The 25,028-nt window shown below is 65.0% G+C and overlaps 5 protein-coding genes across 9 annotated transcripts; 1 reads left to right on the top strand and 4 right to left on the bottom strand.

The window, feature by feature from the left end:
• Positions 1-1,520: 1,520 nt before the first annotated feature.
• Positions 1,521-5,973, bottom strand: TMEM59L (transmembrane protein 59 like). The gene is made up of 8 exons (XM_068420705.1): positions 5,815-5,973; positions 4,796-4,901; positions 4,463-4,557; positions 2,677-2,823; positions 2,475-2,583; positions 2,177-2,288; positions 1,936-2,053; positions 1,521-1,682 (listed from the first exon to the last, which is right to left on the bottom strand). Exons 1-8 carry the CDS (start codon positions 5,971-5,973, stop codon positions 1,521-1,523), a joined length of 1,008 nt encoding a protein of 335 aa, XP_068276806.1.
• Positions 5,974-11,111: 5,138 nt separating this feature from the next.
• CRLF1 (cytokine receptor like factor 1) lies at positions 11,112-18,751 on the top strand. Of its 2 annotated transcripts, none has more exons than XM_068420786.1 (8): positions 11,112-11,246; positions 15,480-15,758; positions 16,323-16,452; positions 16,747-16,916; positions 17,110-17,267; positions 17,350-17,518; positions 17,794-17,972; positions 18,126-18,751. In XM_068420786.1, exons 1-8 carry the CDS (start codon positions 11,174-11,176, stop codon positions 18,147-18,149), a joined length of 1,182 nt encoding a protein of 393 aa, XP_068276887.1. In that variant the 5' UTR covers positions 11,112-11,173; the 3' UTR covers positions 18,150-18,751. The 2 variants fall into 2 exon arrangements, with proteins under 2 accessions (XP_068276887.1, XP_068276888.1); XM_068420787.1 differs by having other exon boundaries at positions 17,794-17,976.
• Positions 17,978-21,287, bottom strand: REX1BD (required for excision 1-B domain containing). Of its 3 annotated transcripts, none has more exons than XR_011049876.1 (6): positions 21,247-21,287; positions 20,549-20,631; positions 19,907-20,111; positions 19,740-19,828; positions 19,281-19,444; positions 17,978-18,281 (listed from the first exon to the last, which is right to left on the bottom strand). XR_011049876.1 is itself a non-coding variant. In XM_068420788.1 (5 exons), the coding sequence occupies exons 1-5, from the start codon at positions 21,247-21,249 to the stop codon at positions 19,372-19,374; spliced, it is 453 nt and encodes a 150-aa protein (XP_068276889.1). In that variant the 5' UTR covers positions 21,250-21,287; the 3' UTR covers positions 18,919-19,371. The 3 variants fall into 3 exon arrangements, 1 of the variants encoding a protein (XP_068276889.1); XR_011049875.1 differs by lacking the exon at positions 17,978-18,281 and adding an exon at positions 18,919-19,173; XM_068420788.1 differs by lacking the exon at positions 17,978-18,281 and having other exon boundaries at positions 18,919-19,444.
• Positions 21,288-21,454: 167 nt separating this feature from the next.
• Positions 21,455-22,501, bottom strand: UBA52 (ubiquitin A-52 residue ribosomal protein fusion product 1). Of its 2 annotated transcripts, none has more exons than XM_068420628.1 (5): positions 22,448-22,501; positions 22,123-22,242; positions 21,938-22,024; positions 21,730-21,832; positions 21,455-21,615 (listed from the first exon to the last, which is right to left on the bottom strand). In XM_068420628.1, the coding sequence occupies exons 2-5, from the start codon at positions 22,223-22,225 to the stop codon at positions 21,522-21,524; spliced, it is 387 nt and encodes a 128-aa protein (XP_068276729.1). In that variant the 5' UTR covers positions 22,226-22,242; positions 22,448-22,501; the 3' UTR covers positions 21,455-21,521. The 2 variants fall into 2 exon arrangements, with proteins under 2 accessions (XP_068276729.1, XP_068276730.1); XM_068420629.1 differs by having other exon boundaries at positions 22,439-22,463.
• Positions 22,502-23,199: 698 nt separating this feature from the next.
• Positions 23,200-25,012, bottom strand: KXD1 (KxDL motif containing 1). Its single transcript, XM_068420627.1, has 5 exons — positions 24,903-25,012; positions 24,477-24,577; positions 24,229-24,381; positions 23,981-24,027; positions 23,200-23,647 (listed from the first exon to the last, which is right to left on the bottom strand). The coding sequence occupies exons 2-5, from the start codon at positions 24,569-24,571 to the stop codon at positions 23,412-23,414; spliced, it is 531 nt and encodes a 176-aa protein (XP_068276728.1). The 5' UTR covers positions 24,572-24,577; positions 24,903-25,012; the 3' UTR covers positions 23,200-23,411.
• Positions 25,013-25,028: the final 16 nt, after the last annotated feature.

Genomic DNA, 25,028 nt, shown 5'->3' with positions numbered 1-25,028 from the left:
ACCGGACTCCACCGAGCTTCACACTGAGACGAGTGGCCAAAAAGCGAGAACAAAAAGTGCACCCCAAAACGGACACGAGACCCCCCCCATGACCACCAACCCCCCCAACCCCAGACATTTTGCACGGGTGAAAGTGATAAGGAGCAGCACAAAACCAGCGGGGACGGGGACGAGAGACCCCCACCACGCCACGCCACGGCCCCCCGAGACCGCTCGGCGACGGGGAGCGGCTGGCAGGTGGAGAGAGCCTAAAAACCCAGCGGTGGGGAGTTGTGGGGAATAAGTTAATCTGTACAGCCGTGTTAGGTGGGCGCAGGGATGGCAGGGACCGCCGCCGCCGAGCCGCCCCTCCCGAAGGCAGGGGTGTCCCCGTGGGGCTCTGCGGGCTGAGGAACCACATGCTGATGCAAACCAAACCACAGAACGCAGGAAGTCGAGAGATGATGGAGAACAGCGGGGAGATGGGGAGATGCGGGAGCAGAGCCCTGCGGAGCGAGGGCACCCCTCCACGCCGAGGGGGTGAGCCGAGGGGGTCCCTGCTTGGCCAGGAGACCCCAGGGCTGGCCCCGTGCTGGCAGGGCAGCGCTGCAAGCCTGGGGACCCGGAGGGCGGCTGCCGCTGGGTCCTGCCATCAGCTACAGCCCCGCAGGCGGAGCCGCTCCCGGCCTCGGGCAGGGATGCTGAGCCCAGGACGGAGCCATCCCGGCAGCTCCCACCTCCTGCCCGAGCTCGGACACAAGCCAGGAGCACGAGGCAGGGAATCGCTGCCTCGTGCCCTGCTTGGTCCCACCGGCATCCCACCGCCCCGAAGGCATCACGGAGCAGGGAGGGGAAGGAGCCATCCCGGGGCCCCTCCGCAGCTCCGGGAAGGGGCCGCCTGGGTCCCCGCGTGGGCACGGAGGCGGCGAGATCCGTTCCTCTCTCCGGCTGCCAACGCCAAATCCATTCGCCACGTTTCGGCTCCCCAAGGCAATCGGCTCCGGCCGGCGGAAGGGAGTTCCCAGGGCCAGAGACGGCGCCTTGGAGGCTCAGCCCAAGGTGGGAGGCCGGGGACGTGTGGAGCCAAAGCCCCAAATGCTGCAGACACTCTCCATCCCCCACTGCAGCCGGCTCCCTCCTGCCCAGCGCTGGACCCATGCCCGGAGGGCTGCGGGGCCCCGAGGGCTCTGGTCGGGAGGAGACAGACCGCCCCGCTACGAGGACGGGCTCCCCCCGTCCCTGGCAGCTCCTCTCTTGGCTCTTGAGCGCTGGAAACCAGGATCCCAGCAAACAGCACGTCTACGGAGGAGGCAACGCCGCTGCCCAGCTCCTGGGAGCCTCCTCCGCAGCGGCCGTCCCTGGGGAGGACAGTGGGACCGAGCCAGGTCGTACCCCCGGTCCCCACCGTGACAGAGCCAGAGATGCCCCTCTGGGAGCCGGGGACACAGGGCAGGGGAGCGGGGCCGGGGATGATGCCGCGGGGCCGGCATGGGGCCGGTGACAGGGAGGTGGCAGGGAGGTGACGGGAAGGGGCAGGAGCGCTACAGGATGGTCTTGTCCAGGTTGACTTTGAGGGGCAGCGGCCCCGCGTCCTCGCCACCGTGCGCGGGGCACAGGGTGACGGCGATGACGGGTGGCAGGGGGAAGGCGCTGGGGCCGTCCAGGTCCTCCAAGTACTCCTTGTCCCCGTTGATGCTCAGAGGCTGGAAGAGAGGCAGAGGGGACGGTGCAGCCCTGGAGCAGGGGACAGGACCCCCTTGTCCCCCAGCCCGGGAACACCGCGGGGCTGCCTGGGGATGTACCGTGCAGCACGGACATGCTGGCGAGCCCGGCACGATGTCCAGGGACCACAAACACCCTGGCCATGTGTCACCCAGCCGTGACAGGGAGACCCAGGGTGTCAGGGAGCCCCATAGGACCCTCCCCGGACTGTGCTGAGCACCGCTCGCCCCATACCTGGGTCTTGACGTGCTGCTCGGGGGCGGTCACCAAACTGGCGCAGCTCAGCCACAGCATCACCATGATGGAGAGGAAGAGGCAGGCGGCCAGGATCCAGCGAGGAAGGCCCGAGCGCCTGTAACACCCCACCACCCCCCGCCAAAGAAAAGGGACGAGTTTATGGCAGGGCACGGGGTGGGAATTTGGGGACGGGGGGAGCATCTCCTCTGGCATGTCCAGCAGGTCCCACTGCACCTACTTGGACATGCAGCCCAAGAAGTCGTGCTCCGGCTGCGGGGGCTCCGCGTGCTGCACCTCGGCTCTGCCCCGTGGCTCCTGCATGGGGGGCTTCTCCCCCTTCGCCCGGGGGCCTGGTGGGCGAGAGGTGACACTGAGCCCAGTCACCCACCGCTGGCCCCGCTCCCCATCCCCGTGCCAGCACACCGTGGGGCACAGGGGTGCTGAGTGGTCCCTCTCACCCCGGGGACCCTCTGCCTGCTGGGGGGGTGCAGAGGAACCCAGCAGCTTCTTGGACAGCAGCCCCGACCCCCCCGCACCTGTGTGGGGCTGGGGGACACGGGGGCTGGACCCTGGTCCCAGCTGCGCCGGCCGCTCCGGTGGGGTCTCCTGCACCTCCGGTACCGGATACTCCATCTCGGGCTGGGACTGGTGGGTCAGCGGGGAAAGAGGGAGAAAGGGGTGAGCAGGGGGGGTCCCCTCCTCGGCACCCATCAGAGAGGGGACGTGGGACCCCCCCACCTGAAACACCACGACTTTGCCATCATCCGCCTGCAGGTAGAAGGTCCAGGTGGAGGAGATGAAGCTCTGAGCAGAGCTGACGATGTCGTTGCAGAAGGTGGAGACCAAATCGAACATGGAGAACGACAGTTCCTTCAGCTCCGGGCTCTGCAAAGGAGCAGGAGCATCGTGTCACCACCGTCCCCTTGTGTCACCACCCTCGTCACCCACCCCGGCAGACAATGTCCCACCCCGAGGACATGTCCGCGTTGAGGTGGGCGCTCAGGTCTGGAGCTCAGCCTGCTTCCCCCAGGGATGGGGATGTGCAGCACCCGTGGTCCAGCCCCAGGAGGGTCACCAAACCCAGGGCCGTGGTCCCCGGGGCCATCACCAGTCCCCAGGGCCATCACTGGTCCCCAGGGCCACCCCCCAGCCCCTGGGCAGCCCCGCTCTCCCACCAGCTCTTTAAACAATAGGTGCGGAGCGGCCGCGGTGCCGAGGGCGTTCCTCTCCTGGCAGCCTCTCCCTGTGCCCTGGATTCTTGGCCGTCGTGGCCGTTTGTTATTTTTAAAGCATCCCTGCTGGAATCCGCTTGGCTGCTCCCGGCCGCTGGCTCCCAACATTTTCCGACAGCCCCTTGCACGGTCAAACCAGCAAACAGGAAATAAATAGGTCAGATTCTGTATCTAATTATTATGCTAAATCTGCTTTGCCTGCTTGTCTGGGAACCCGAAGGAAAAACGCTTTGGAGGGGGGTGAAGGGGGTGAGGGCCCTCCCCGGCAGCCTGTCACCCCCCCAGGCTCGTCCCTGACCTCCGAGCGGGGCTGGGAAATGGGATCAGCCACCGGGAAGGTCTTAAAAACCGGCTGCAAAGTGGGTTTTCAAAGGAGCCGCAGCTTTTTACAGCACAATCTCATCTTCGGCTGCACGTGTACGAAGCCAAAAGCCTCTGCCTTGGGCCAAAGTTTGATTTAATTAATGGGGCAAAAGCTGAGTTAATTAAATGTAGGAGGAAAAAGCGTTGCTAATTGCTGGGAAGGACAACAGATCAAAACTGGGAGATGGATGGTGGAGGGATGGATGGATGAATGATGGATGGATGGTGGAGGGATGGATGGATGATGGAGGGATGGAGGGATGGATGATGGAGGGATGGATGGGTGAAGGATGGATGATGGAGGGATGGATGGGTGAAGGATGGATGATGGAGGGATGGAGGGATGGACGGACAGATGGATTAGCAGGTTGCATGTGTGGAGTTTTACAGCCTCCATCCCCAGGGAGAGGAGGGACTGGGCTGAGCTCCCACGGGAGGAAGGAATCCTTCCTAAAGTGGGACCCAGGGGCCAAGCCACCATGTCCCAGTGTCCCCCCATGGGGTCCTGGGCAGGGGGTGGCCGGCGGGCTCAGCGGGGTGGCAGTGGTCTCCATCGCATCGGCATTGCTGGCTCTGCAGCAAACTGTGGTCCCTGCCATGCCCAGGGTGACCGAGACACCCCGTGTCCCCACACTGGGGGTCAGGCGAGGGCCAAGGTGGCCAGATAAGCCCCCCCAAGGGCAGCCCCATGGCTCCAGGCTCCTTGAGGGGGTCAATGCCTTCCCCGGATGGTCCCCGCAGGGTGATGGCACAGGGATGGAGTCGCCGGGGTGCCCCGGGTGCCACATCCAGCCCCGCCGCCTCCTGCCCACAGACCCTTGGGGAAGGAGCCAGATGCAGGGACAGGGCAGAGCCACGGCTGGTGGCACCAGGGACAGGCTGGGTGGGCGAGGGGGGAACAGGGGGTCCCCATCTCCCCAGCCCCTCACCTTCTCCTTCCTGCTCTCCACCTCGGGCAGCTGCTTGCGGCACCCCGTGACGCAGCCGAACTGCTCCTCCGCGTTGCTGTAGGCTTCGGCGCATGCTGCGGGGCAGGAGGGGGTCAGGGTTGGGGGGTGCTCGAGCCCCCTGCTCAGCCCTGCGCCTCCAGGACCCCCCTACTCCTCCCGAGTGTAAATCTGCACCGCGCTTGGCTTGCAGCAGGCTCTGGGAAGCGGGATGCTCGGGGGGTGGAAGGCATCACGGGGGTGCCGGTGGTACGTGGGGGACCCCCCCGGGATGGGGTTTGGGGTGCGGGGGCCGCTCGGGCACCGTTTCCTCACCTGCTTCACACTCAACCCTGGTTGTGTTGGGCTCGGCGCTGGCGTCCACGAAGTGACAGATGGAGAACAGCCGGCAGCCCCGGTAACAGGCGTTGAGAACAGCATCCTGCGGGGAGGAGGAGGAGGAGGGCGCGGGGCTGGCACCAGGCACCCCCACCACGGCCCCACGCACCTGGCTGGGGGGCACTGGGCACCGCCACCATCCCGCAGGACCATGGCCGGGGCTGGCACCCCGAACCCAGGGCGATGGCATCCCCAGGGGAGGGAGAGGGTGCAATTTGCACCCAATGGTGGGGTTTGCACGTGGCCTCATCCCCACCGAGGACGTGGCAGGTGCCCCCATCTCTGTTGGGGCCCTGGCACGGGATGGCAGGAGGTGGAGGCTTCACTGAGGGGGTGCATGAAATGGGGGGCTGCATGTGGGGCTGTGCGGCGGTGATGCTCGTGCAGGGCGGGCTGGTGCCCCCGCTGCTCCCCGTGCCCCCAGTGCCACCGATGCTCCTGGTGCCCCCGATGCTCCCAGTTTCCCCTGGTGCTCCCAGTTCTCCCTGATGCTCCCGGTACTCCCGATGCTGCTGATGCTCCCCATGCTCCTGGTGTCCCCCTTGCCTCCAGTACCCATGATATCCCCAGTACCCCCGGTACCCCCAATGCCCCCGGTGCCCCCATGCTCCTGGTGCCCCCAATACTCCCAGTGCCCCTGATGTTCCCAGTTTCCCCTGGTGCTCCCAGTACTCCTGATGCTTCCAGTGCCCCCCATGTCCCTGGTACTCTCGATGTCCTTGGTATCCCCGGTACCCCCAATGCCCCCAGTACCCCCGATGCCTCTGATGCTCCCGGTGCCCTCGGTGCCCCTGGTACACCCGATGCCCCTGATGCTCCCCATGCTCCCGATGTCCCCGGTGCCCCCGATGCCCCTGATGCTCCCCGTGTCCCCGGTGCCCCCAGTGCCCCCGATGCCCCTGATGCTCCCCACGTCCGCGGTGCCCCCGGTGCCCCCGGTGCCCGGCCCGACTCACGGCGGCGGCTTGGCGCGGCAGGCTGCGGCCGCACTGCCCGCGGCACCCGGCCGTATCCCCCAGCTGCGGCGAGAAAGGGTCGGTGGCGGCGGCGGCAGCGGCTGTGGCGAGCAGGACCAGGCCGAGGGCGAGCAGGGCGCGGGGGCGGCTGGCCGCCATGGCGGGCGCGGAGCGGCGCGGAGCGGAGCGCACCCACCGCCGGTGCCGGCCCCGCCGTGACGCGCCGTGCGGCGGGCGGGGGGAGCCGGGGGCGGGGGGAGCCGCCGCAGCCTGCCGCAGCTCCGCCGGCACCGGCACCGGCACCGGCGGGCAGCGCGGAGCGGGGATGCTGGGAGCGGGCGGTGCGGGAGGATGGGGGGTGCACGGGCACCGGAGGCTGCAGGGAGGAAGCGGGGGGGAGAGGACCGGGAGATGCCGGGGCACCGGGGGATGCTCAGGCACCCGGGGATGGCGGGGTAAGGTGGGATGCAGGAGGACCGGGGGGCCCTGGGGACCGGGGGGTTCAGGGTTACCGTGGGGTACGGGAGGGTGAGGGGGTGCTCAGGCACGGGGGAGGCAGCGGTACCCCGAGACCTGGGAGAATGGGCGGGCTGGGGACCGGGGGGTGCAGGAGCACCGGGCAGGGGCTGTTCACCCACCCAGGCACCGGGGGATGCAGGGGGACCGGGGGATGCACGGGGACCAGAAGGGGTAGGAGGACCAGAAGGGGTGGGGGCACTGGGGGATGCAGGGGGACCAGGGGATGGGCAGGGATCAAAGGGGCGCAGCAGGGTGGGGGATGCAGAGGAACGGGGGGAGCCCCACTGACACCAGCAGCACAGAGGGACTGGGGAGAGGAAGGGCTCTGGGGGGGCACATGGGGACTGGGGGGCACACGGGGGGCACACTGGTGGCACACAGAGACAGGGGCGCAGAGGGATGGGGCTGCCCTGGCGCTGGGAGCCCATCAGCACCAGTGAGCAGCAGCACCGCAGCCTCACTGGCCCCCAGACCAGCACCCCACAGGGACTGACCCCCCAGGACAAGCCTCTTGTCCCCAGCCACCGTCAGACCCAGACGTGCCACCCCCCGTGGCCCTCGAGGCCTCCCCGAGTCACCTTCGTGCATCCCACCTGCACCCTCGCTCCGCACCATGGGGCCCCCTCCCAGCTGGGCGCTGGGCTCTCCCTGACACCCCAGATTTACAGCTTCCATTTCCCAGGGTTTAAAAGACATAAAAGGCGCAGGCTTGGCCCCGCGCTCGCCGCCTCGGCCCCCCGCTCCCCGCTGCCCTGCCCCTTGGCCTTATTTATGGCAGCACCCCAAAGCGGGCCTGGGGGGAGGAGGAGGAGGAGGAGGAGGAGGGCTGGGGGCTTCGCTAACCTCCAGCCCTAATGGGGAACACATGGCAGGACCCCAGCACGGGGAAGGGGGGGTCTCCCAGCCCCAGCTCAGGGTTGAGGGGTGCTCCACGCCCTGGGGTAAGGGGAGAGGGGTGGGGGTGGCTGATCCCCTTGGGGACGGCTGGGGGAGCGCAGCCCCGTGCCCCCCCGGGAGCAGGGAGTGGGGCCTCTCCTCGCCCCGCTGCGCTCCGCCAGCTTATTCATCTTGTTAATCAAACCAGGGCCGGGAGAAAATATGCTCGGGCCGGGCTGGCGGGGCTGCCAGGTCGGCTCCGCTCCCTCCTTCCCCCTCCTGGAGCCCGTCCAGCCCCTCGGCCTCGTGTCCGGCACCGGTGACTAATGGCCAAGTAAATGGGATAGATTGGGGGCCGTCACCGTAAATCACGGCGCCGCGCCGCAGGTGAGGTTTCCAGCGGCCGGGAAGGATGGAGCTGGAGCCCCGACGCCCAGAGGGACCCGAACCCCCCGGCTGGGGGGCTGGGAGCGCCGGGCCGTGGGGTGAGCGGCCGGTGGGACACGCTCCTGCCGCACCTGCCTGCACCATGCTCCATCCACTCCCCTTTTAACAGAAAATAAAACCCTTTCCCAGGCAATAACACTCGAGTTGGCAAATATTGACTGCCCGCCCTCCTCCTCCCGCCCCTCTCCAGAAACACTCGATGCCTTTTGCATTTATCACTACTGACCTACATTTTTTTTTCCGGAGCCTTTTGCGAAGCCGCAGCCTCCCCCCACACAGGGCCGGGGCGTCCCCATTGTCCCCCCACGGGCAGGGGACCTGTCACCCCACGTCCTGACCATCCCTCCTGCTCAAGCACCCCCTCGACATCAACCACATTTTTTCCCCCCTCTCTAGAGCTCAGCAAACTCCATCGTGGGACTTTTTGTGCTTCCCAAAGCAAACAGAGGCGGGAAGGTGCGGCCGCGAGGATGCTCTTGAGCAGAGGGGTTGTGCCAGGGGGGTGGCAGGGAAGGGGTTAAGCGGGTTATAAATTACCCATGGACGTGGAAATGTGACTGAGAGGAATATAAAGCAAACTCTGCCTGCTGGATTCTTTGCATTTCTAGCCTCTTTATTTTTCCCCCAGGTCACTTTAAAAGGATGCAGGCGGTCAGAGGCAGCGCTCGCCTCTCGCTTTTTCTGGGGTTTGGGGTTTTTTTGTTGTTGTTGTTTGTTTTTTACACCCTGGCCCTTGAGCCAGATGCTGGCTCTGTCCGAGGACTTTAGGGAGCGAGCTCTGGCTGGGAAATCGAGTAATTGGATTAATTCAGGGTAGATGTGCTGGGCCCAGCCCCGGTGACACGTGATGGAGGGTGGTGGCTGGTGGGAAGCTGGACCGAGGATGCTCAGCCCGGGTTCAGGGATGTCTCCAGGGCCACCCCAGCGTCCTGGATCCATCCGGGGGGAGTCACATCCCCCCTGGGCAGCACAGGGAGCTCGTGGCTGTATGGACTTCACTGTCGGGGAGCCGGGCCCCATGGCCAGATCCTGCACCGCAACAGGGCAGAGAGGTCCTGGGAACGGAGCCACGCCGGGGGGGCAGCCGGACCGCGCCGGCCCCGGGGGACCACGGCGCTGACGCCGACAGCCCGGTCCGGGGGTCAGAGGGGGCTGCGGGGCCGGATCCTGCCTCCTGGCCGCCCTCCCTGCCCTGCGGGCGCGGCGGCTGGTGGGCAGGCGGGAGCAGCCCTTTAAAGGTCACTGTCAAAGGGCAGCGCTGACCACATCTGCCCGTGACCGAGGCGCTGACTCAGAGCGGAGAGCGGCTCTGTCATCTCCGGCTGCTCCCCGCCGCCGCCCGGATCCTGGCACCGCCCGGGTGCTGTGCGGGTTCGGGGACCGCGGGCACGAGGGGGCTCTCTCAGGGCTGGCTCCGTGCCCCCACCCTGTCCCCATCCTACAGCATCGGGTCCGGATTTGGCCATGGGTCAGGGAGGGCGAATGTCCCTGAGCCACCCCGGGTGACACCCTGGGCACATCCCCGTGGGGACGGACGCTCCCCTCTCCTCCCGATGCGACTGTGCCCCCACTTTCCCCCTCGATCCCACAGCAAAGCCTCGAGCCACTTTCTGATGCTGCCTTTGCCAGAGCCAGCCCTGTCCTCTCTGCCAGCACCAGGATGGGTGTCACCCCCCAGCCCTGTCACCCCCGAGCCCGCCCATCCCTGCTCCCCAAAAAACAGCCACGCTAAAGCCCACTTCATGGTTGGCTCCGGGTGGAGGGCGAGGGGGGCAGCGGGGTGGGCAGCGGGACGGGTGGGCAGCAGGGGCGGCTGCTGGTCCCCCCTCCTGCTCCAGGGGGGCGATTTCTCCTTCCCGCCCCCCCCCCAGCACCCACCGCTGGCTCCCACCCCGGAGGGGCTCCCCGGGGGGCCGCGGGCGGTGGGTCGGGAGCGCAGGCGGCCGCCAGCCCCCGGCGCGGCCGTGATTCACGCGGCCAGCCTGCGGCCGCCGGGGCTGGAGGTTCTCAGGCTGGGTGGCTCCCGGAGCCTGACGTTTTTGGGAAATTTCAACAGAAACAGTTCAGAAGCTTCCAAAAACCAGGCCGGTGGGAAAAGGCATGGCTTTGTCTCCCTCCCGCTCTTTTTTTATTTTATTTTCTAATCCGTACAGTCCCTTCGGCCAGTGCCCAACACCTCGGACTCCCACGCAGCGTCACCCCCCTGTCCCCACACGGCTGTGGGGCTCAGCCCCCCCCCAGTGCTATGGGGCAGGGGCCGACTCATGGTGTCACCCCTCTGGGAGGGGCACCCTGGGCCATCCAGGTGTCCCCTGCCACCCCCAGCTCTGTCCCCCCACCCTCCCTCCCCTGCAGGGAGCGATGTCCCTGTCCCTGCAGGCGAGGGGACGCAGGGCGCAGAGCTGAGACAGGGGAAGCCACCAGCCAATGTCCCCATGGGCTGGAAACAGCCCCCCCAGCTCTGAGCCCCCAGAGTCACCCACAAACCTCAGCCACGGCAGCAGTCCCACGGCCTGGGGGCTCCCAGCCCCATCCCAACCTCAAGGTCAGGGCCACCAGGTCCCTCCAAGTCCCCTCTGCTTGGGGGGGAACATAACCCAGGCACCCCCTGGCATGGGGTGCTCTCGGGGCACCCCGCTGCGCCCCATCCCGCACCCCCAGACTCAGGCAGACCTAAAGGACCCGCAGCTGGGGACAGCCCGCGTTTGGGGACGGTGGCCTTGCCACGACCAGGACCTGCTGTCCCAGGGCTCTGCCACCCGCCCCGGGGGCTGCAAAGCTCTTGGTGTCACCGAGTCCCGGGCGGGGGGACAGGAGGGGGCACCGGGACGGGGCTGCGGTGCCCACTCAGGTGGCTTCGCTGCGGTGCTGGTGACACAAGGGGACACGCCACGGACTCCAGGCTGCCCCGAGACCCCGGGGACAAACACAGCCCCGACCCGGCGGGGGCTTGGAGCCACCTGGGGCGTTTTTCCCACCTTTTTGGGGGAAAAACCAGCGATGTTGGTTCGATAGAAAACGTCGGGATTTAGGGGAGGATGTTCCCGTTTTCACCCCCCCCAAAAAAAAGCAATAACGGGATTTCGGGCTCCTAAAGGCACCTTTGATGGGGGGGTGGAGACCCCCGGGGGGCACGGGAGGGTCCGCGGAAGCCGCGCGTGAGTCACGCGTGGGACGGCGGCCCCGGGGCGGCTCTTACTCACCTACCGCGGGGCCCGGGGGGAGCGGGACCCCCCCCCGGGGCGGGGGGCAGCATCCCGCGGCAGAGCCGGGCACCGCCGGGCGGGCACCGCGGGTCGGGGGTCGGTACCGGGGCCGGTACCGGAGCGGGGCGGCGGGGCCCCGGGGCCGGTGTCTTTGTGCCCCCCCGGGGGCGGGCCCGGGCGGGGCGGGGCGGGGCCAGGGCGGCATTTAGGGCTTTGCTTACCGGGGGGTTGCTCAGACTTGCTCGGGACTTCCCCGGACGTGCCGGTGCGCTCCGCCGCGCCCCGGGCACCGACGGGCACCGGAGCCGGCCATGCCGCCGTTCCTGCCGCTCGCCGCCCTGCTCCTGCTCTGCCTGAGCCCCCTCCGCGCCGAGCCCCCCGCCTGTGAGTACCGGGAGCCCCGGGTGGCTCCCGCAAGGTGGGCGCGGGGGGTGGCCGGGGGCTCCCGTCGGGGCCGGGCGCTGCGCGGAGCCCCCCGGGGCTGCCCCGTTCGTCGCGGGCCGGGCGGGGTCGGTCCGTGTCCGTGTGTCCCCCCCCGCCCCGGGATGCGCAGCGGCCCCGGGAGCGGTGGGGACATCGCCGGGCGCACCTCGGGGCTGCGCATCGCAGGGTAACAGGGACACCCACCCCCCCCTCCTCCGCGGAGGGCAGCCGGGAACCCCCATCACCCTCCGGCAGGCAGCCGGGACCCCCCTCCCGCCCCGTCCCCGCAGCCCAGCCGGGACCCCCCCCCCCCCCTTCTCCCCGCAGAGAACAATAGAGGAACCTTTGATTGTTCCCCCCCGGCCCCGGGAGCAGCAGGGACCCCCCCTCCTCCCCCGGGGGCAGCGAGTGCCCCCTCTCCTCATGGAGAAGGGGGACCCCTCTCCCCGAGAAGGGTCGTTCCCCTCCCGACCCCCCCGTCCCGGAGAACAATGCGGCTCCATTCCCCACCCAGGACAATGGAAACCCCCGTCCTCCGGCCGGAGAACAATAGCGAACCCCTTCCCCACGCGACCCCCTCCCACCCTTGGGAGCGATGACCCCCCTTTCCCCCCTCCCAGAGCCTCGGAGACCCCCCCCTCCTCCTGCTGAGCACAACGGGGACCCCCCCTTACCCCTGGAGAGCCGTGTCCCCCCGCCCCGGTCCCAGAGAACAATGAATCCCCTTTTCCCCACCCAGAACAATAGGGAGCTCCCTCCCCCCTGCGGAGAACAAGGAATCCCCCCCCAAAAATACCCCCGGGGGGCTCTGCAGTGATGCCCCTTTGGGGGTCCCACCCAGTGGTGGCAGGTCCAGGAGGTGCCACCTGTGGGCTGAGCTGTGGGCGGCCTCAGCCCCGAGGGGACCGGGGTCCCCCCTCGCCATGGCAGGGGGGGACACGGGAGGGCTCCCCCCTCCTCGCAGAGCCCTAAACCCGAACCAGCCTCCATCGCCCCGTTGCCTCCCCTCCGGCCCGAGCGAAGGGAGGCGAGATCCCGCTCCCCGCAGCAGGAAGTTTGGCTTCCTCCCTATGATGGGAATTTCTCAAGGCGATGGACCTTCGCTCCGACGCACAAACGGGTCCCGCCACGAAAAACCACCGCTCCCGCGTCCCCGGCACCGGCGATGCCGCAGGGACCCGGCCACCCGCGTGTCGCACCCCCTGACCCCTCCGTGGCGTTAGCGGGGAGGTCTCGCGGAGCAATAATTGGGGCAGGAATTGCAGAAGCAGGCGAGAGGGAAGGGAAAATGCTCCAAAAATCCCTTTAGGAGCCGTTGAGAAGAGCCTCCCAGTTGAGGCGGGTTTTGGCGTGGAGCGGTGCCCTTCCCGGGGGCCGGAGGGGTTAATCCCACCGTGGGGCCGTGGCCGGACCCCCTTTGGGGCTGACCCCGCACGTTTCGGCTCACCCCAGTAAGGGGATGCCTGGTACCACTCGCAGCCGGTTTCCCACCCCCAGGACCCCCAGTTTTCCCCCAGTTCATTGGGGTCCGGGGCGAGCGCTTGCCCCGCGGCCCCTCGACGTGCGGCGCTGGGGAAAGGCGAAGCCAAATCTCCTTTTAGAGAGCGAATGTTTCCCCTCGGTTCAGCTCGGCCGCGCTCGCTGGAATGCCTGGGCTTTTTATAAACCCCTCCTCGAGCGGAGGGATGGGCGCGAGAAATGCCAGTTGGAGATGAGAGGGGGAAAAAGACGGGGGAAAGAAGGGACAAAGCGTTTTCGGGTGCCGTGTACCCCTGCAAACCTCGTTGCTTGAGCTTTAGAAGAGCTCTAAATACATATATATATATATTTTTTAAATTTTTCTCGCAGAATTCAGGGCTGCCCAAATTTCCTTTTGTTCTTCAGGGCAATTATTTATATTCTTTTGTCCTTAACCCCCTGCACATCCTAATAAATCTCTTTTTAACCGTGTGATCTCCGACACTTATCGGAAGGTTTTTTCTTTCCTTTCCCAACCCCTTAAAACGCTGATATAAAAATAAAATGAAATCCGGCCCTTCAGAACAAAAGCATAAACGTTCCCGACACCTTGGAAATGTGGTTTTACTTTATAGCATTACTTAGCACCTGATCAGCATTTTTTTTTTTAATAGGAAAGCCATAAAACCCCCGAGCAGGTATTTTCGTCCGCGACTCGCACATTCCACAGGCTGCCTGCGTCTCTCCGGCCCTTTCCTCTCCGATCTGAAAACTTCACACTTTTCCCTTTTAAAACACATGTTGGGCGCTGTGTCTGCGCGGAGAGGGGGGAAAACTGCAGGGATAAAAAAGGAGAAAAATATATATATAAAACTGGCCCCTCCAGAGGCTCCTGCTGGGAGGAGAAAAAAAAATTGCAGGGGGAAAAAAAAATAATATATATAAAATTGGCCCCTCCAGAGGGTCCCACTCGGAGGATGGGAAACGTGTGTGTTTTACGGCGCTCGTGTGTGTTTCTGGTGCTGTTTAAATGAAGATTTAGGAGAACGAGGGCCCAGAGCGCCGGGTGTGTGATCGGCAGAGCTGGAGCAGCCCCGGCGCGGCTAACGGGGGAGCGGGCAGAGCTGGGGGGGCTTTTTGGGGGCCTCGCTGGAGGATGGGGCGAGTCGGGGGCTGAACCCCCCTGGGGAAGGGTTTGCTTTGGGGGTGGGTGGGATGGAGCCGTCCCATCGCCCAGGGATGCTCGGGGTGCTCCGGGGTACCTGGCACCAACACGTCCCGGATGCTTTTACACCACCCCAAGAGCATCCCCTGAGCTGCTAATTAAGGTATCTCCAGGGTAACAAAGATTTTGGAGCGTTAATTGCAGCGGGGTGGGAGCCGGGGTGGCCAGCGGGCGCTGAAAGCTGATAGGGGCCGGGGAGGTCGGAGGCGAGAGGAGGTCACGGAGCTTTCCGGGAGGTAATTTGGGACATTAGCCCGGCGCGTGCGGCCGGAGCTGACGGGGCGGCCGGACCCGGGACCCCCCGGCGCGGGGTCGGGGACCCGGCTCTTTGAAGCCCCGTGGCGGAGGGGTCTCGGAGTAAAGCAGCGTGGGGGGTCTGTGGATCACGGAGGGTCTCCGCAGCGTGGAGCAGCCGTCGGGGGGGATCTCGGGGCGTCCCGGCGCGGGGAGCACGTGCCGAGGTGCGAGCGATGGTTTGGGCAGAGGCGGGTGGCACGTGGTGGTGCCGGTCCTGCCCGGGGAGCTCTGCCCAGCCCTCGGCGGCGTTGGGGGGAAACAGCCCCAAAAACTTTCCAGAGTTGCTTTTGAAATCCTTTTGTCATGAAAAATTTACAAAGCCACAACCCAGCCCTGCAAAAACCCCGGCCTCGCGCTGCGAAGGCTGCCCGAAGGCCGCTGGCTCGACACCCCCCCAGCCCCAGCGAGGAGCCCCCGAGCTCCCAGCGAGAGCGAGAGCTGCTGCACTGTGATAAAAATATATATATATATATATATAAAAAAGTATTTAAATATATATAAAATAGGTGAAAAGTATATTTAAATATAAAATAGATATACAATATATTTATATATATTTCATCTTTTATATATATTTATATAAAATAGATGTGAAATATATTTAAATATATATAAAATAGATATCAAGTATATTTATATATAAAATATATATCAAGTATATTCAAATATACATAAAATAGATATCGAATATATTTATATATATAAAATAGGTATAAAACCATTTAAATATATATAAAAGGTGAAAAATCTATTTAGATATAAAACAGATATCAAGCATATTCAAATGTATATAAAATGTATTTTATGTATAAAATTGGTATAAACCCATTTAAATATATATAAAATAGGTGAAAAATCTAGATATAGAATAGATATCAAATATATTCAAATATATATAAAATAGGTGAAAAATCTATTTAGATATAGAATAGATATCAAATATATTCAAATATATATAAAATAGGTGAAAAATCTATTTAGATATAAAATAGATATTGAATGTATTCAAATATATATAAAGTAGGTGGAAAATCTATTTAGATATAAAATACATATAAAATATATTCAAATATATATAAAATAGATATAAAATATATTTTTATATATAAAATAGATATAAAAACATTTAAATATATATAAGATGGATGGATAGATATATAAAATTACCTATATAATTTTTTTACCCCCCCCCCCCTTTCTCTCCCCGGCTGCAGACCCCGCAGTGATCTCCCCCCAGGACCCCACGCTGCTGATCGGCTCCTCGCTGGTCGCCACGTGCACGGTCAGCCCGGCCTTCCACCTGAGGGCCGAGGACCTGTACTGGACGCTGAACGGCCGGCGCCTGCCCGCCGCCTCCTACGCCGCCCTCGGCCCCACCACGCTCAGCGTGGCCCTCGCCCACCTCAACGGCTCCAAGCAGCAGTCGGGGGACAACCTGGTGTGTCACAGCAGAGACGGCGGCATCTTGGCCGGCTCCTGCCTTTACGTTGGACGTACGTCGGCGGCGCCGGCGCGGTCGCACGTGCCGGGTTTCGCCCCGTCCCGGCGCTGCTTTTGCCGTTTCGGTGGGGTCCCGGGAGGATTTGGGGAGCCCCACGGGGATTAACGCCCCGGTTCTCACCAAAAACCACCTGTGGCTGCTCTTTTTTACCCTCCTCTCCATGGTTTGCGCCCCAACCCGCAGCCTCGGGCTCGGCGGAGAGGCTGGTTTGGCAAAAACCCTCAGTAAAAATTACACTTGTCCGAATCAATAATCGTAAGATTTTTATCTCGGGCTATTTTAAGGATGATGCTACGTCCTAGGAATACAGAGGCTTAACTGGGAATGCAGCTTGGATTTGTTTTTTTTTGGGGTTGCTGTTGCTGAAAGAAAAACCGCTCCGGAGCTGGGTGCGGGCAGGGTGCGGGCAGGACGTGGGTGCAGGCAGGGGCTGGGGGCAGGCAGGGGCTCAAACCCCCCCCCAGCAAACCCATTTGCAGCTGCAAATTTTGGGCTGCGTTTCGCTGTCGCGTCTTTTCACCCCCCCTCTACCTCTTGTTTTATTTTTCTCTCCCAGTGCCCCCAGAAAAACCAGTCAACATCACTTGCTGGTCGAAAAACATGAAGGACCTCACCTGCAAGTGGGCGCCGGGGACGGAAGGGGAGACCTTCCTACACACCAACTACACCCTCAAGTACAAGCTCAGGTGGGGCGCGCACCTTAATCCCTGTTGTTCTCGTGGGATTTAAAGGGTGGTGGGGAACGGGGAGCCCGGTGCCTCCCGGCTGGCCCCTGTTTGGGGACGGTGCCCGGTGTGATGAGTTCCGTCGGGTCTCAGCCACCACGAGCGCTGGCGGGCAGCCCAGGAGGGTGGGGAGAAGCCGTGCGGCCCCCGGTTGAGCTGGGTGGTGATAAACGAGCCACGGTCCTCGCCGGGAGCAGCCGTTCCCTCCGGGGATGGGTGAGCATCCCGGTCCCGGCACTCAGCACCCGCCCGCAGGTGGTACGGCCGCGACAACACGTGCCAGGAGTACCACACGGCCGGGCCCTACTCCTGCCACATCCCCAAGGACCTGGCCCTCTTCACGCCCTACGAGATCTGGGTGGAGGCGTCCAACCGGCTGGGGGTGGCCGTCTCCGACGTCGTCATGTTGGACATCCTCGACGTGGGTGAGTGACCGGTGACCTCAGGGGGGGAGCGGGCGGCAGGTCCCTGTCCAAGGGCTGCAGGAAATGGGCGATCTGTGAGCAGAATTGCTCCTAATCCAATTAAGCTGCTTTCTACGAGTTTTTTTTTCCCCGCATCTGCGGCTCCTTAACCCCCGCGGTGCTGCCTGCGCCAGCCCCTGTCCCGTCCCCGCAGTCACCACGGACCCGCCGCCGGACGTGCACGTCAGCCGGGTGGGCGACCTGGAGGACCAGCTGAGCGTGCGCTGGAGCTCGCCGCCGGCTCTCAAGGATTTCCTCTTCCAAGCCAAGTACCAGATCCAGTACCGGGTGGAGGACAGCTCGGAGTGGAAGGTGGGTTGGCATCGCGGGGTGCCCAACCGGGCCGGCGCGGGGTGCCCAACCGTGCCGGCGCTGCCCTCTCCTCCCTCCCCAGGTGGTGGACGATGTGGGCAACCAGACGTCGTGCCGCCTGGCCGGCCTCCGCCCCGGCACCGTCTACTTCGTCCAGGTGCGCTGTAATCCCTTCGGCATCTACGGCTCCAAAAAAGCCGGGATCTGGAGCGACTGGAGCAACCCCACGGCCGCCTCCACCCCGCGCAGCGGTGAGCCCTGCCAGGGGCGGTGTGGTGGGCAGGGAGGGGGTGCTGGCAGCGCTGTGCTCCCCCTCCCCGGCGCCCACGGGACGTGCCGGGGGGGCCCCTTCCCCACTCCGTGCCCAGCACCTGGATTTCTTGCAAAGGAGCCAATTTAGAGCTCGGCTTTCAGCCAAAGCGCCGCTTGTTTTCCCCTTGCCCATTATTTACGGCACGGCAGCGATGGGGGGGGTTGAGCCACATCCCCCCCACGCCGGCGCTGACCCCCCTCCTCGTCCCCGCAGAGCGAGCGGCGGGGGGCTGCGACCCCAAAGGCGGGGAGCAAAACACGACGCTGCGGCGGGAGCTGAAGCAGTTTTTCGGGTGGGTGAAGAAACACGCCTACGGCTGCTCCAACCTCGGCATCAAGCTCTACGACCAGTGGCGCGTGTGGCTGCAGAAATCGCACAAAACACGCAACCAGGTAGGTAAGGAGCCTTTCGCACTTCTTTTCCCCGGCTGGGTGGGGATTGGGGTGGGGGGGGGGGGGGATGCGGGGTGACCCCCCACCCCGGGGATGCTGGCGGCGGGGGGGATGTGGGGTGACGGCGACGCGGGGCTCTGCTCCTCTCCGCAGGTTCTTCCCGGCGATAAGTTGTAGCCCCCGGGGGACCGAGCGCCGGCAGGATGACACGGGGTGCCCGGCGCCCACCCGGGACCACCCGCGCCTCCCGCTCCGGCCCCGCCGGGGGGGAGCAGGAAGGCGGCGGGGGCAAAGTGTGGCCCCACAGCCCTGGGGGGGACGGGATGGGTGAGGTGGCGGGGGGGAAGGCTGGGCCAGCCCTGGGAGCCCCTCACGTGCCGCTGGCCCCATGGGACTGCAGCCCCCCCGAGACGCCGCTCGCACCCCACTGCAGCGAGGGGACCCCCAGCCTCACCCGGCCGGGGGGTGACGGAGGCTTTGCTCCTTACCCGCCAGCCAGAGCAGCCCCTGGGATGAAAGGGGCGGCGGGGGCTTCCTGGGCGTCCCCCCACCCTCGGCGCAGCCCCCCGCGGAAGCGATTTTGGCTGTTTTCTCCCCGAGGACCCATGTGCGAGCGCACGGGGGGGTCTGTCCCCGGGGAGCCACGTGGGCTGGTTTGAGGCTGCTGGGGTTTGCCCGGTGCCTGCTCCAACTTTGATTCAAACCAGCCTTATTTTGGTTCCACTTCAGTCAATTAGGAACAGATTTAAGCTTAATGCCAATAAACCTCTGAAACCCCACCGGGGTCTGCGTCAGCAGCGCGCGGGGACGGGGATGCAGCGGGCAGCCAAACGGGACCCGTGTCCCTTGTCACCCTGTCCTGGGGCTCTCAGGGGACTGAGCCAAGTCGGAGGGGGTGGCACTGGGGGGGCACACAAGCCCTTTAGCCCACACAACTCAGGCCAGCTCCATGGGACAGGTTTATTTGGGATGACCATAGAAAGGGCACTTGTGGGGTGCTGGAGCCATTGTGGGGCTGGGGGCACAGCTGATCTCCGAGAGGTGGTTTGGGGGGGGCTGCTGCCCACGGGGCTCCAGCCAGCAGCAAAGGCAGTGCCCACCCCAACGGGGGGCCCAGCGAGGCAGCCCCTTGGCACGGCGGGTTGGGGTTTTCCTTGGGCAGAGCCAGGGAGGGGAACCAGCCCCCCTGCCGGACCCCCATCTGCCGAGGGATGCTCAGGATTGGGGGGGACCCCACTGCTCCCAGGGGGGTTCTTCACCCCTTCCAGCCCATGCCCAAGAAAAGGGGTTCAGGGGGAAGGTGCCCACCTTGCCGAGGTGGGGTGGTGGGGGCCAGGGGGGTGAGCGGGGCCCCCGTTCCACCAGCCGGCCCCTCCAGCCGTTCCCACGGGGACACCCATCACTCGACTTCTTCCGAATCGTACTTGAGGTCCTGGAGAATTTCGCTGATTGCCTCAATGGTTTTAATTAGCCTACGAGAGCGGATGGAAACTATAAATAAAGCCCATATGGAGCGTATTATCTGGGCCGCCTCGCCTTCCCCGCGCTGTTTATGAAACACTCAGCCCGGGGAGGCCGAGGGGACCGCGGCATCGCCAAACCCTCCCCGGGGCTGCGGCCCAGAGCAGCTTTTGAAGGCACCATCTGGGCCCCCCTGGGCTGGAGGGAGGGGAAAGGCGGGGAAGGGGCTCCTAGGCTGGGGGAGGGGGGATGCTGCCATCCCAAAATGGGGGGGCGAGGGGAGATGGCAGCGGGGCCACCACCTACTTGTGCTTGAGCTCCCGCAGCTCCTGCTGATGGGCGTCCACGTCGGGCTGGTCCTGCGCCTGCTGCCGGGCCAGCTGGAGCTGCGCCGTCTGCGGTGGGGACACGGTGGGAGCCGAGACCCTCCCCAAAAGCAGCCCCAGGATCCCCCCCCTCAACCCAGCACTCACCAGCTGCAGCTTCTCCTGCTCCCGCTCCTGGAGGCGGGCGAGGTGCTGGGCCAGGTCGGGGCGGGCGAGCTCATCCCGCAGGCGCCCGGCGATGAGCAGCACCTCCCGGGAGATCCCACTGAAGGCTACCGTGATCTCATGCACCAGCTGCCGGTACCGGGGGAAGTCGTAGTGGGGTGCGCTGCTCAGGTACGCCCGGTGGCCCCTGGGGACAGGGGTGGGGAGAGGTCACCGCGCCCAGGGGGCACCAGGATGGTGGCATGTCGCCATCCCAGTGCTGAGCCCCCTTGGCCACCCCGCCAGAGGCAGCACTGGGAGGGTTTTCGCACCCAGATTTGGCTGCTCTCTGTCCCCGTGACCAGGCAGCTTCACCCAGGACGGGTTTTGCAGCTGCTTTTTGGGGGGTTTGGGTTTATTTTTTCCCTTTTCACTTCCAGGGAAGTCCATCATCTCCTGTTGATTACTAAAATAGGATTCAGGTGTCCCTCTGCCAGCTGGAGCTCATCAGCCACCCCTACGGCCACTCCTCCACCCCGGCAGCCCCTTCCCACCAGGATCCACAAAAACCGGGATGGGGGATTCGGTTCCTCACCCCGGTAGGTGCCACATGCCCCTGCCGTCCCCATCGGTGCCGGTACTCACTCCTCGAGGAGCCGGTAGGCCTCGGCCCGCTCGCCCTGCAGCGCCCGCAGCCGCCGCAGCAACGCCTTCACGGCCTCGCCCGTCTGCCGGGGAGAAGGGGACGATGGCGGTGGGGTGGGACGACGGTGCCACCGGCACGGTGCCCCCCCGCCGCGCAGGGCAGCTCTGCTCCTGCTAAGAGGCTCGGGGCAGAGCCGGCATCGCCCGGGGGTGTCACCCCGGTGCCGGGGCCTCGAGTCCCCCCCACCAGTGCCAGCCCTGGAGGAACCCAGGCAGAGCTCGGCCACGGCGCTTGAGCTCAGCCCGGGACCACCCTGGGGACCCCCCACACCCCCTTCCCACCACCCAGCACCCCCCCGGCCTTGTGCCCACAGAACAGATGGGCACTGGGACACCCCCTCCCCAAAACACATGTGCACAGACTGACCCGCTCCCGGGATCCCCCCGGCCCATGTCCACGCACCAGGACCACCCCCCCACAGCCACGCGTGCACGAACCGACCCCGGTAACCCCCCCACTCCCCTGCCCACGACCCGGGCCCCCCCCCGCCCATGTGCTCACAACACAGTCAGGCACCGGGTCCCCCCCCACCCCGCCACGCGGGCACGAACCGGACCGGCTCCGTGACCCCCCTCCCCACGCCCCGGTAGACCCTTCCCCACCGCGGCCCCGCGCCCGGTGCCCCGGTGCTGCTCACCATGGCCCGGCCCCGGTCGGAGCGCGCAGGCCCGGCGGGGCGCGGAGGCGGAGCGCGGTTCCGCCGCCACCTGCAGGTACCGCCCGGTATCGTCGCCGGTCGCCGGTTCCCTCCCCAGCCCCACGCTGTTCCAGAGCGCACTCCCGCCCCCTCTTTTATTGAAAAACACGCCAATTTGGGAAAAAAAAAACACTACAAAACGGGACGGTTTGAGCGCTGAGATGCTTTATTGGGAGGGCGCAGGCAGGGGCGCAGGCAGGGCACCACTGCCCGCTCTACTTGACCTTCTTCTTGGGGCGGAGGTTGTTGGTGTGCCCGCACTTCTTCTTGCGGCAGTTGACGGCACGGGGGTGCAGGCGGGCGTAGCACCTGGGGAGGGGGGGACATGTCACCACAGCCTCCTTTCCCTGGGGCAGGGGAAGCAGAGGAGGGTCCCCAAGGTCCCCAGGCCTCGAGGAGGCTGTGGGGGGAGCGGGGACGTACTTGCGGCAGATCATTTTGTCGCAGTTGTACTTCTGGGCGAGCTGGCGGAGGGAGGGCTCGATGATGCCCCCCCGCAGGCGCAGCACCAGGTGCAGGGTGGACTCTGAAAGGAGAGAGAAGCGTCACGGTGGGGCCAGGCGCTGCTGGGTGGGGGGCAGCCGGTACCCCCAAAAAAACAGCCCCGGCTGGGGGTGGGCTGCCGGGAAACCTTTCTGGATGTTGTAGTCTGCGAGGGTCCGGCCATCCTCCAGCTGCTTGCCCGCGAAGATCAGGCGCTGCTGGTCAGGGGGGATCCCTGAGAGAGACAAACCGCGGCAGTGGAGGGCGGGGATGGCGGCAGCGGAGCCCCGCGGGGCGGGGGGCTGCTCCGCCGCTCCCCCGTCCCACCGGTACCTTCCTTATCCTGGATCTTGGCCTTGACATTCTCGATCGTATCGTTGGGCTCCACCTCCAAGGTGATGGTTTTGCCCGTCAGCGTCTTCACGAAGATCTGCATCTTGGCACCGTTCGCGTCTGCGGGGAGCGGCGGCCACGTCACCCCCGGCCCTCAGGGGAGGCCCCGGTCCCCCCCCCCCCCCCCACCCAGGGCCCCGCCGCCGCCGTGCCCGCCCCCAGCCGCGACGCGATCCCCCGACTCCCCGCTCCCGACCCCCCAACACCCCACAGCGGGATCCCGGCCCCCGCCCCGCTCCCGGCGGAGCCGCCGCACCGCGCGCACCCTCTGCCTCGCTGCTGAGGGAAGGAGCGACCGGAACCGGAACCCACCCGCGGCTGCGTCACTACCGGCGCGGCATCGCCCCGCCCCCTTTCTCCGCTCAGCCGCAGTGCGCAGGCGCCGGCGCTTCCCGCCCGCCCTCGCCGGTACCACAGGCCGGGACCGGGACCGACCCCGCTGCCTCGGGACTGGCCTCACCGCCCCGAGACCAGCCCCACACGGAACCCTCGGCCTCGGGACCCACCCCACCGGCCCCACCGCCCTGGGACCGGCCCCACACCGACCCCAGGCCCTCAGGACCGGCCCCGCGCTCCCCCCACAGCCCGGGCCTCCAGCCCCACACTCTCCCCTCAGCCCCGGCCCCCTCAGCCCCTCACAGGCCACCAAGAGCCCAGGCCGATCCCTCGGACACCGTGAGGAGCCAGGGAGGGGACAGGCCGACGGGAGCCTGCCTATGCAGCCACAGAGACCCCGTGTGAGGGGCTGAGGGGCGACACGGGGCAGGCAAGAGCCCAAGGGAACCCCGGCTCAGGCTCTTCCCACAGGGGCCACGGCAAGGCAGCCAGCACGGGTCTGTTAGCACGGACAGACCCACAAAGCCGGAGCGCTGGTGGGCACAACCGTGAGCCTCAAAGACAACGTTCCTTAAGGAAAAAACACCCACGCCCCAAACCAGCTCTTCTGTGCCAACGTCTACGTCGAAGGTGGGGTTTTACCGCTCTCCTGACGGCACAAATGAGAAAGGACAAGAGGCGTTTCAAACCCACGTTTTACTTATTTACCCCGAAGCGAGTGGCAGGGTTTACACTACGGTGGCAGTGTAGAGGCAGAAGGGCACCCTTCTTCACTCAGCCATCGCTTCCCTCAGCCTTCGCTTCCCTCATCCCGAAAAAAAGAAACACACAAATATAAATACAAGGTAGAAAGTTCTCCGGGAGCAGGCGGCAGCGGTGCAGGATGCGCACACCTAGTCCAGGTCGTTGGCCGTGTCTTCATCTGTGAGACTCTGTCCGTTCACGGCCGGTAAATCGTACTGGCCTTGGGATAAATCCTCAAAATCCTGACTCGTGGTGGGAGAGATGACGTCAGGGCTGGTGTCGCAGGACTCCGTGCTCTGTTCAGAGGTAGCGATGGTGGTGGTCGTGCTTTTCGGGACAGGGTCGAAGTCGTCGTCGTCTTCGAGGATGGGAGATTCGTGGATGTCTGGGAGGGGAGACACAAACGTTAGTCTTGCTGCTGCGGCCACGAGGCGCTGCCGGTGCGATGCCAGAGACGCCCCAGCAGAACAATTTGCTAATTTCTAATTGTAAATTGTATCTGCTTGGAGCAGTAATCAATAAAAACCCGACACCACGTAAATTAGCGGCTGGTTGTAACTTCTTGCAACCACGTTTAATATAACCAAGGAGCTTTCCACGCGCTGCCCTCGTCGGCTCCTCCTGACCCCCGAGAGCCGCCTTGTGCCTCCGTAGGAAGCGGGACTTCTCGCACGGGGAAGAAAAACCGACGGAAAATTCTAGAGAAGGAATCACTCACTGCTGAACGCCTCCGGGTACTGCTTCGCCAGCTTCCCTTTCAGCGTCCTGGGGGAGGAGAGAGCGAGCTCAGCCCACGGGGAAGCAGAGCCGGAGCCGAGCTGCCGGCCGGGTCACTTGGCCGCACATTTTCCCCTCTCCAACTGATTTTTCTTCCCAGACCACCCCAAGCTCCTACTTGTGTCCCATTTTAACACCCCCGCGGCCCACCCAGACCTCTCCGCGCCGCCTCCCGTCCCCGTCACCCACCGGATCCTCCGGAAGATGCTGTCCAGATCCTTCTTCATCTCCACCAGCGTCTTGGTGTGGTGGAGGAAACGCTCGTTCATCTGCTGCATGCGGACACTGGAGAGGTTGTTGAAGTTGAGGAGCATCTCGTTGGTCTTCTCAAATCGATCTAACCTGCGTGGGGGAAGCAGACGGAGCTCAGCAAAGATCCCAGGATGCTCCCGGTGCCGGTACCGGGGTTCCCACGGGTCGGTTTCCCCGGGACTCACATGTTTTTCTGGGCCAGGATGATGGCGTTGACATCCTCGGCGTTGACCATGCCCAGCACCCGCCCGCAGAACACTTGCGAGGCCGTGGGCTCCATCGCGGCCTGCGGGACCGCGGCGGGCGGCTCAGCCGGGGGGGCGGGAGCCTCCCGCGCCCCCACGACCGGTAACAGAGACCCCCACACACACATCCCCAGTAACGGGGCCCCCTCCGCCCTGCCGTGCCGCCGGTACCGGAGCTTCCCCCGTCCCCGCCGCTGTGCCCGGTCCCGGGGCAGCCCCACACGCCGGTAACGAGGTCCCCCCTGCCCGCCCGCCACCTCCCGGTCCCGGTCGCGCCCCCTCCCCGGTACCGGGCTCCCTCGGGGGGACGCGGGCCTGGGCCCTTCCCGGTGACCCCCAGACTCCCCGCCGGTAGCGCCCGCGCACCTGGAGGGGCCCGTCCCGCCGCTTCACATGACAGGAGCGGGAGCGGCACCGGCGGCCGCACCTCGCTTCCGGGTGCGGGGTCACGTCGAGCGCGACCCCGCGGCGTCAGCGCGCCCGTGCGTCACG

The sequence above is a fragment of the Nyctibius grandis genome, chromosome 31 (genome assembly GCF_013368605.1).
Source record: "Nyctibius grandis isolate bNycGra1 chromosome 31, bNycGra1.pri, whole genome shotgun sequence".
Lineage (NCBI taxonomy): Eukaryota > Metazoa > Chordata > Aves > Nyctibiiformes > Nyctibiidae > Nyctibius > Nyctibius grandis.
The sequence above is the reverse complement of the archived record's forward strand: the minus strand, read 5'-3'. Positions and strand labels throughout refer to the sequence as shown.

What these genes read in the sequence shown, in the direction of transcription:
- TMEM59L (XM_068420705.1), bottom strand. Translation starts at nt 5,973, where the DNA reads ATGGCGGCCAGCCGCCCCCGCGCCCTGCTCGCCCTCGGCCTGGTCCTG. An exon ending in TGCCGCGCCAAGCCGCCGCC is followed by an intron (nt 4,902 to 5,814) that starts GTGAGTCGGGCC and finishes TCCTCCCCGCAG; the next exon opens with GATGCTGTTCTCAACGCCTG. An exon ending in TGGAGAGCAGGAAGGAGAAG is followed by an intron (nt 2,824 to 4,462) that starts GTGAGGGGCTGG and finishes GCTCCTTTGCAG; the next exon opens with AGCCCGGAGCTGAAGGAACT.
- CRLF1 (XM_068420786.1), top strand. Translation starts at nt 11,174, where the DNA reads ATGCCGCCGTTCCTGCCGCTCGCCGCCCTGCTCCTGCTCTGCCTGAGC. An exon ending in CGCCTCCACCCCGCGCAGCG is followed by an intron (nt 17,519 to 17,793) that starts GTGAGCCCTGCC and finishes TCGTCCCCGCAG; the next exon opens with AGCGAGCGGCGGGGGGCTGC. An exon ending in CGCACAAAACACGCAACCAG is followed by an intron (nt 17,973 to 18,125) that starts GTAGGTAAGGAG and finishes TCCTCTCCGCAG; the next exon opens with GTTCTTCCCGGCGATAAGTT.
- REX1BD (XM_068420788.1), bottom strand. An exon ending in GCCTACCGGCTCCTCGAGGA is followed by an intron (nt 20,112 to 20,548) that starts GTGAGTACCGGC and finishes CCCTGTCCCCAG; the next exon opens with GGGCCACCGGGCGTACCTGA. An exon ending in CTGCGGGAGCTCAAGCACAA is followed by an intron (nt 19,445 to 19,739) that starts GTAGGTGGTGGC and finishes CCGCTCTCGTAG; the next exon opens with GCTAATTAAAACCATTGAGG.
- UBA52 (XM_068420628.1), bottom strand. Translation starts at nt 22,225, where the DNA reads ATGCAGATCTTCGTGAAGACGCTGACGGGCAAAACCATCACCTTGGAG. An exon ending in CAAGATCCAGGATAAGGAAG is followed by an intron (nt 22,025 to 22,122) that starts GTACCGGTGGGA and finishes TGTCTCTCTCAG; the next exon opens with GGATCCCCCCTGACCAGCAG. An exon ending in AGACTACAACATCCAGAAAG is followed by an intron (nt 21,833 to 21,937) that starts GTTTCCCGGCAG and finishes CTCTCCTTTCAG; the next exon opens with AGTCCACCCTGCACCTGGTG.
- KXD1 (XM_068420627.1), bottom strand. Translation starts at nt 24,571, where the DNA reads ATGGAGCCCACGGCCTCGCAAGTGTTCTGCGGGCGGGTGCTGGGCATG. An exon ending in ATCCTGGCCCAGAAAAACAT is followed by an intron (nt 24,382 to 24,476) that starts GTGAGTCCCGGG and finishes TCCCCCACGCAG; the next exon opens with GTTAGATCGATTTGAGAAGA. An exon ending in AGCATCTTCCGGAGGATCCG is followed by an intron (nt 24,028 to 24,228) that starts GTGGGTGACGGG and finishes CTCCTCCCCCAG; the next exon opens with GACGCTGAAAGGGAAGCTGG.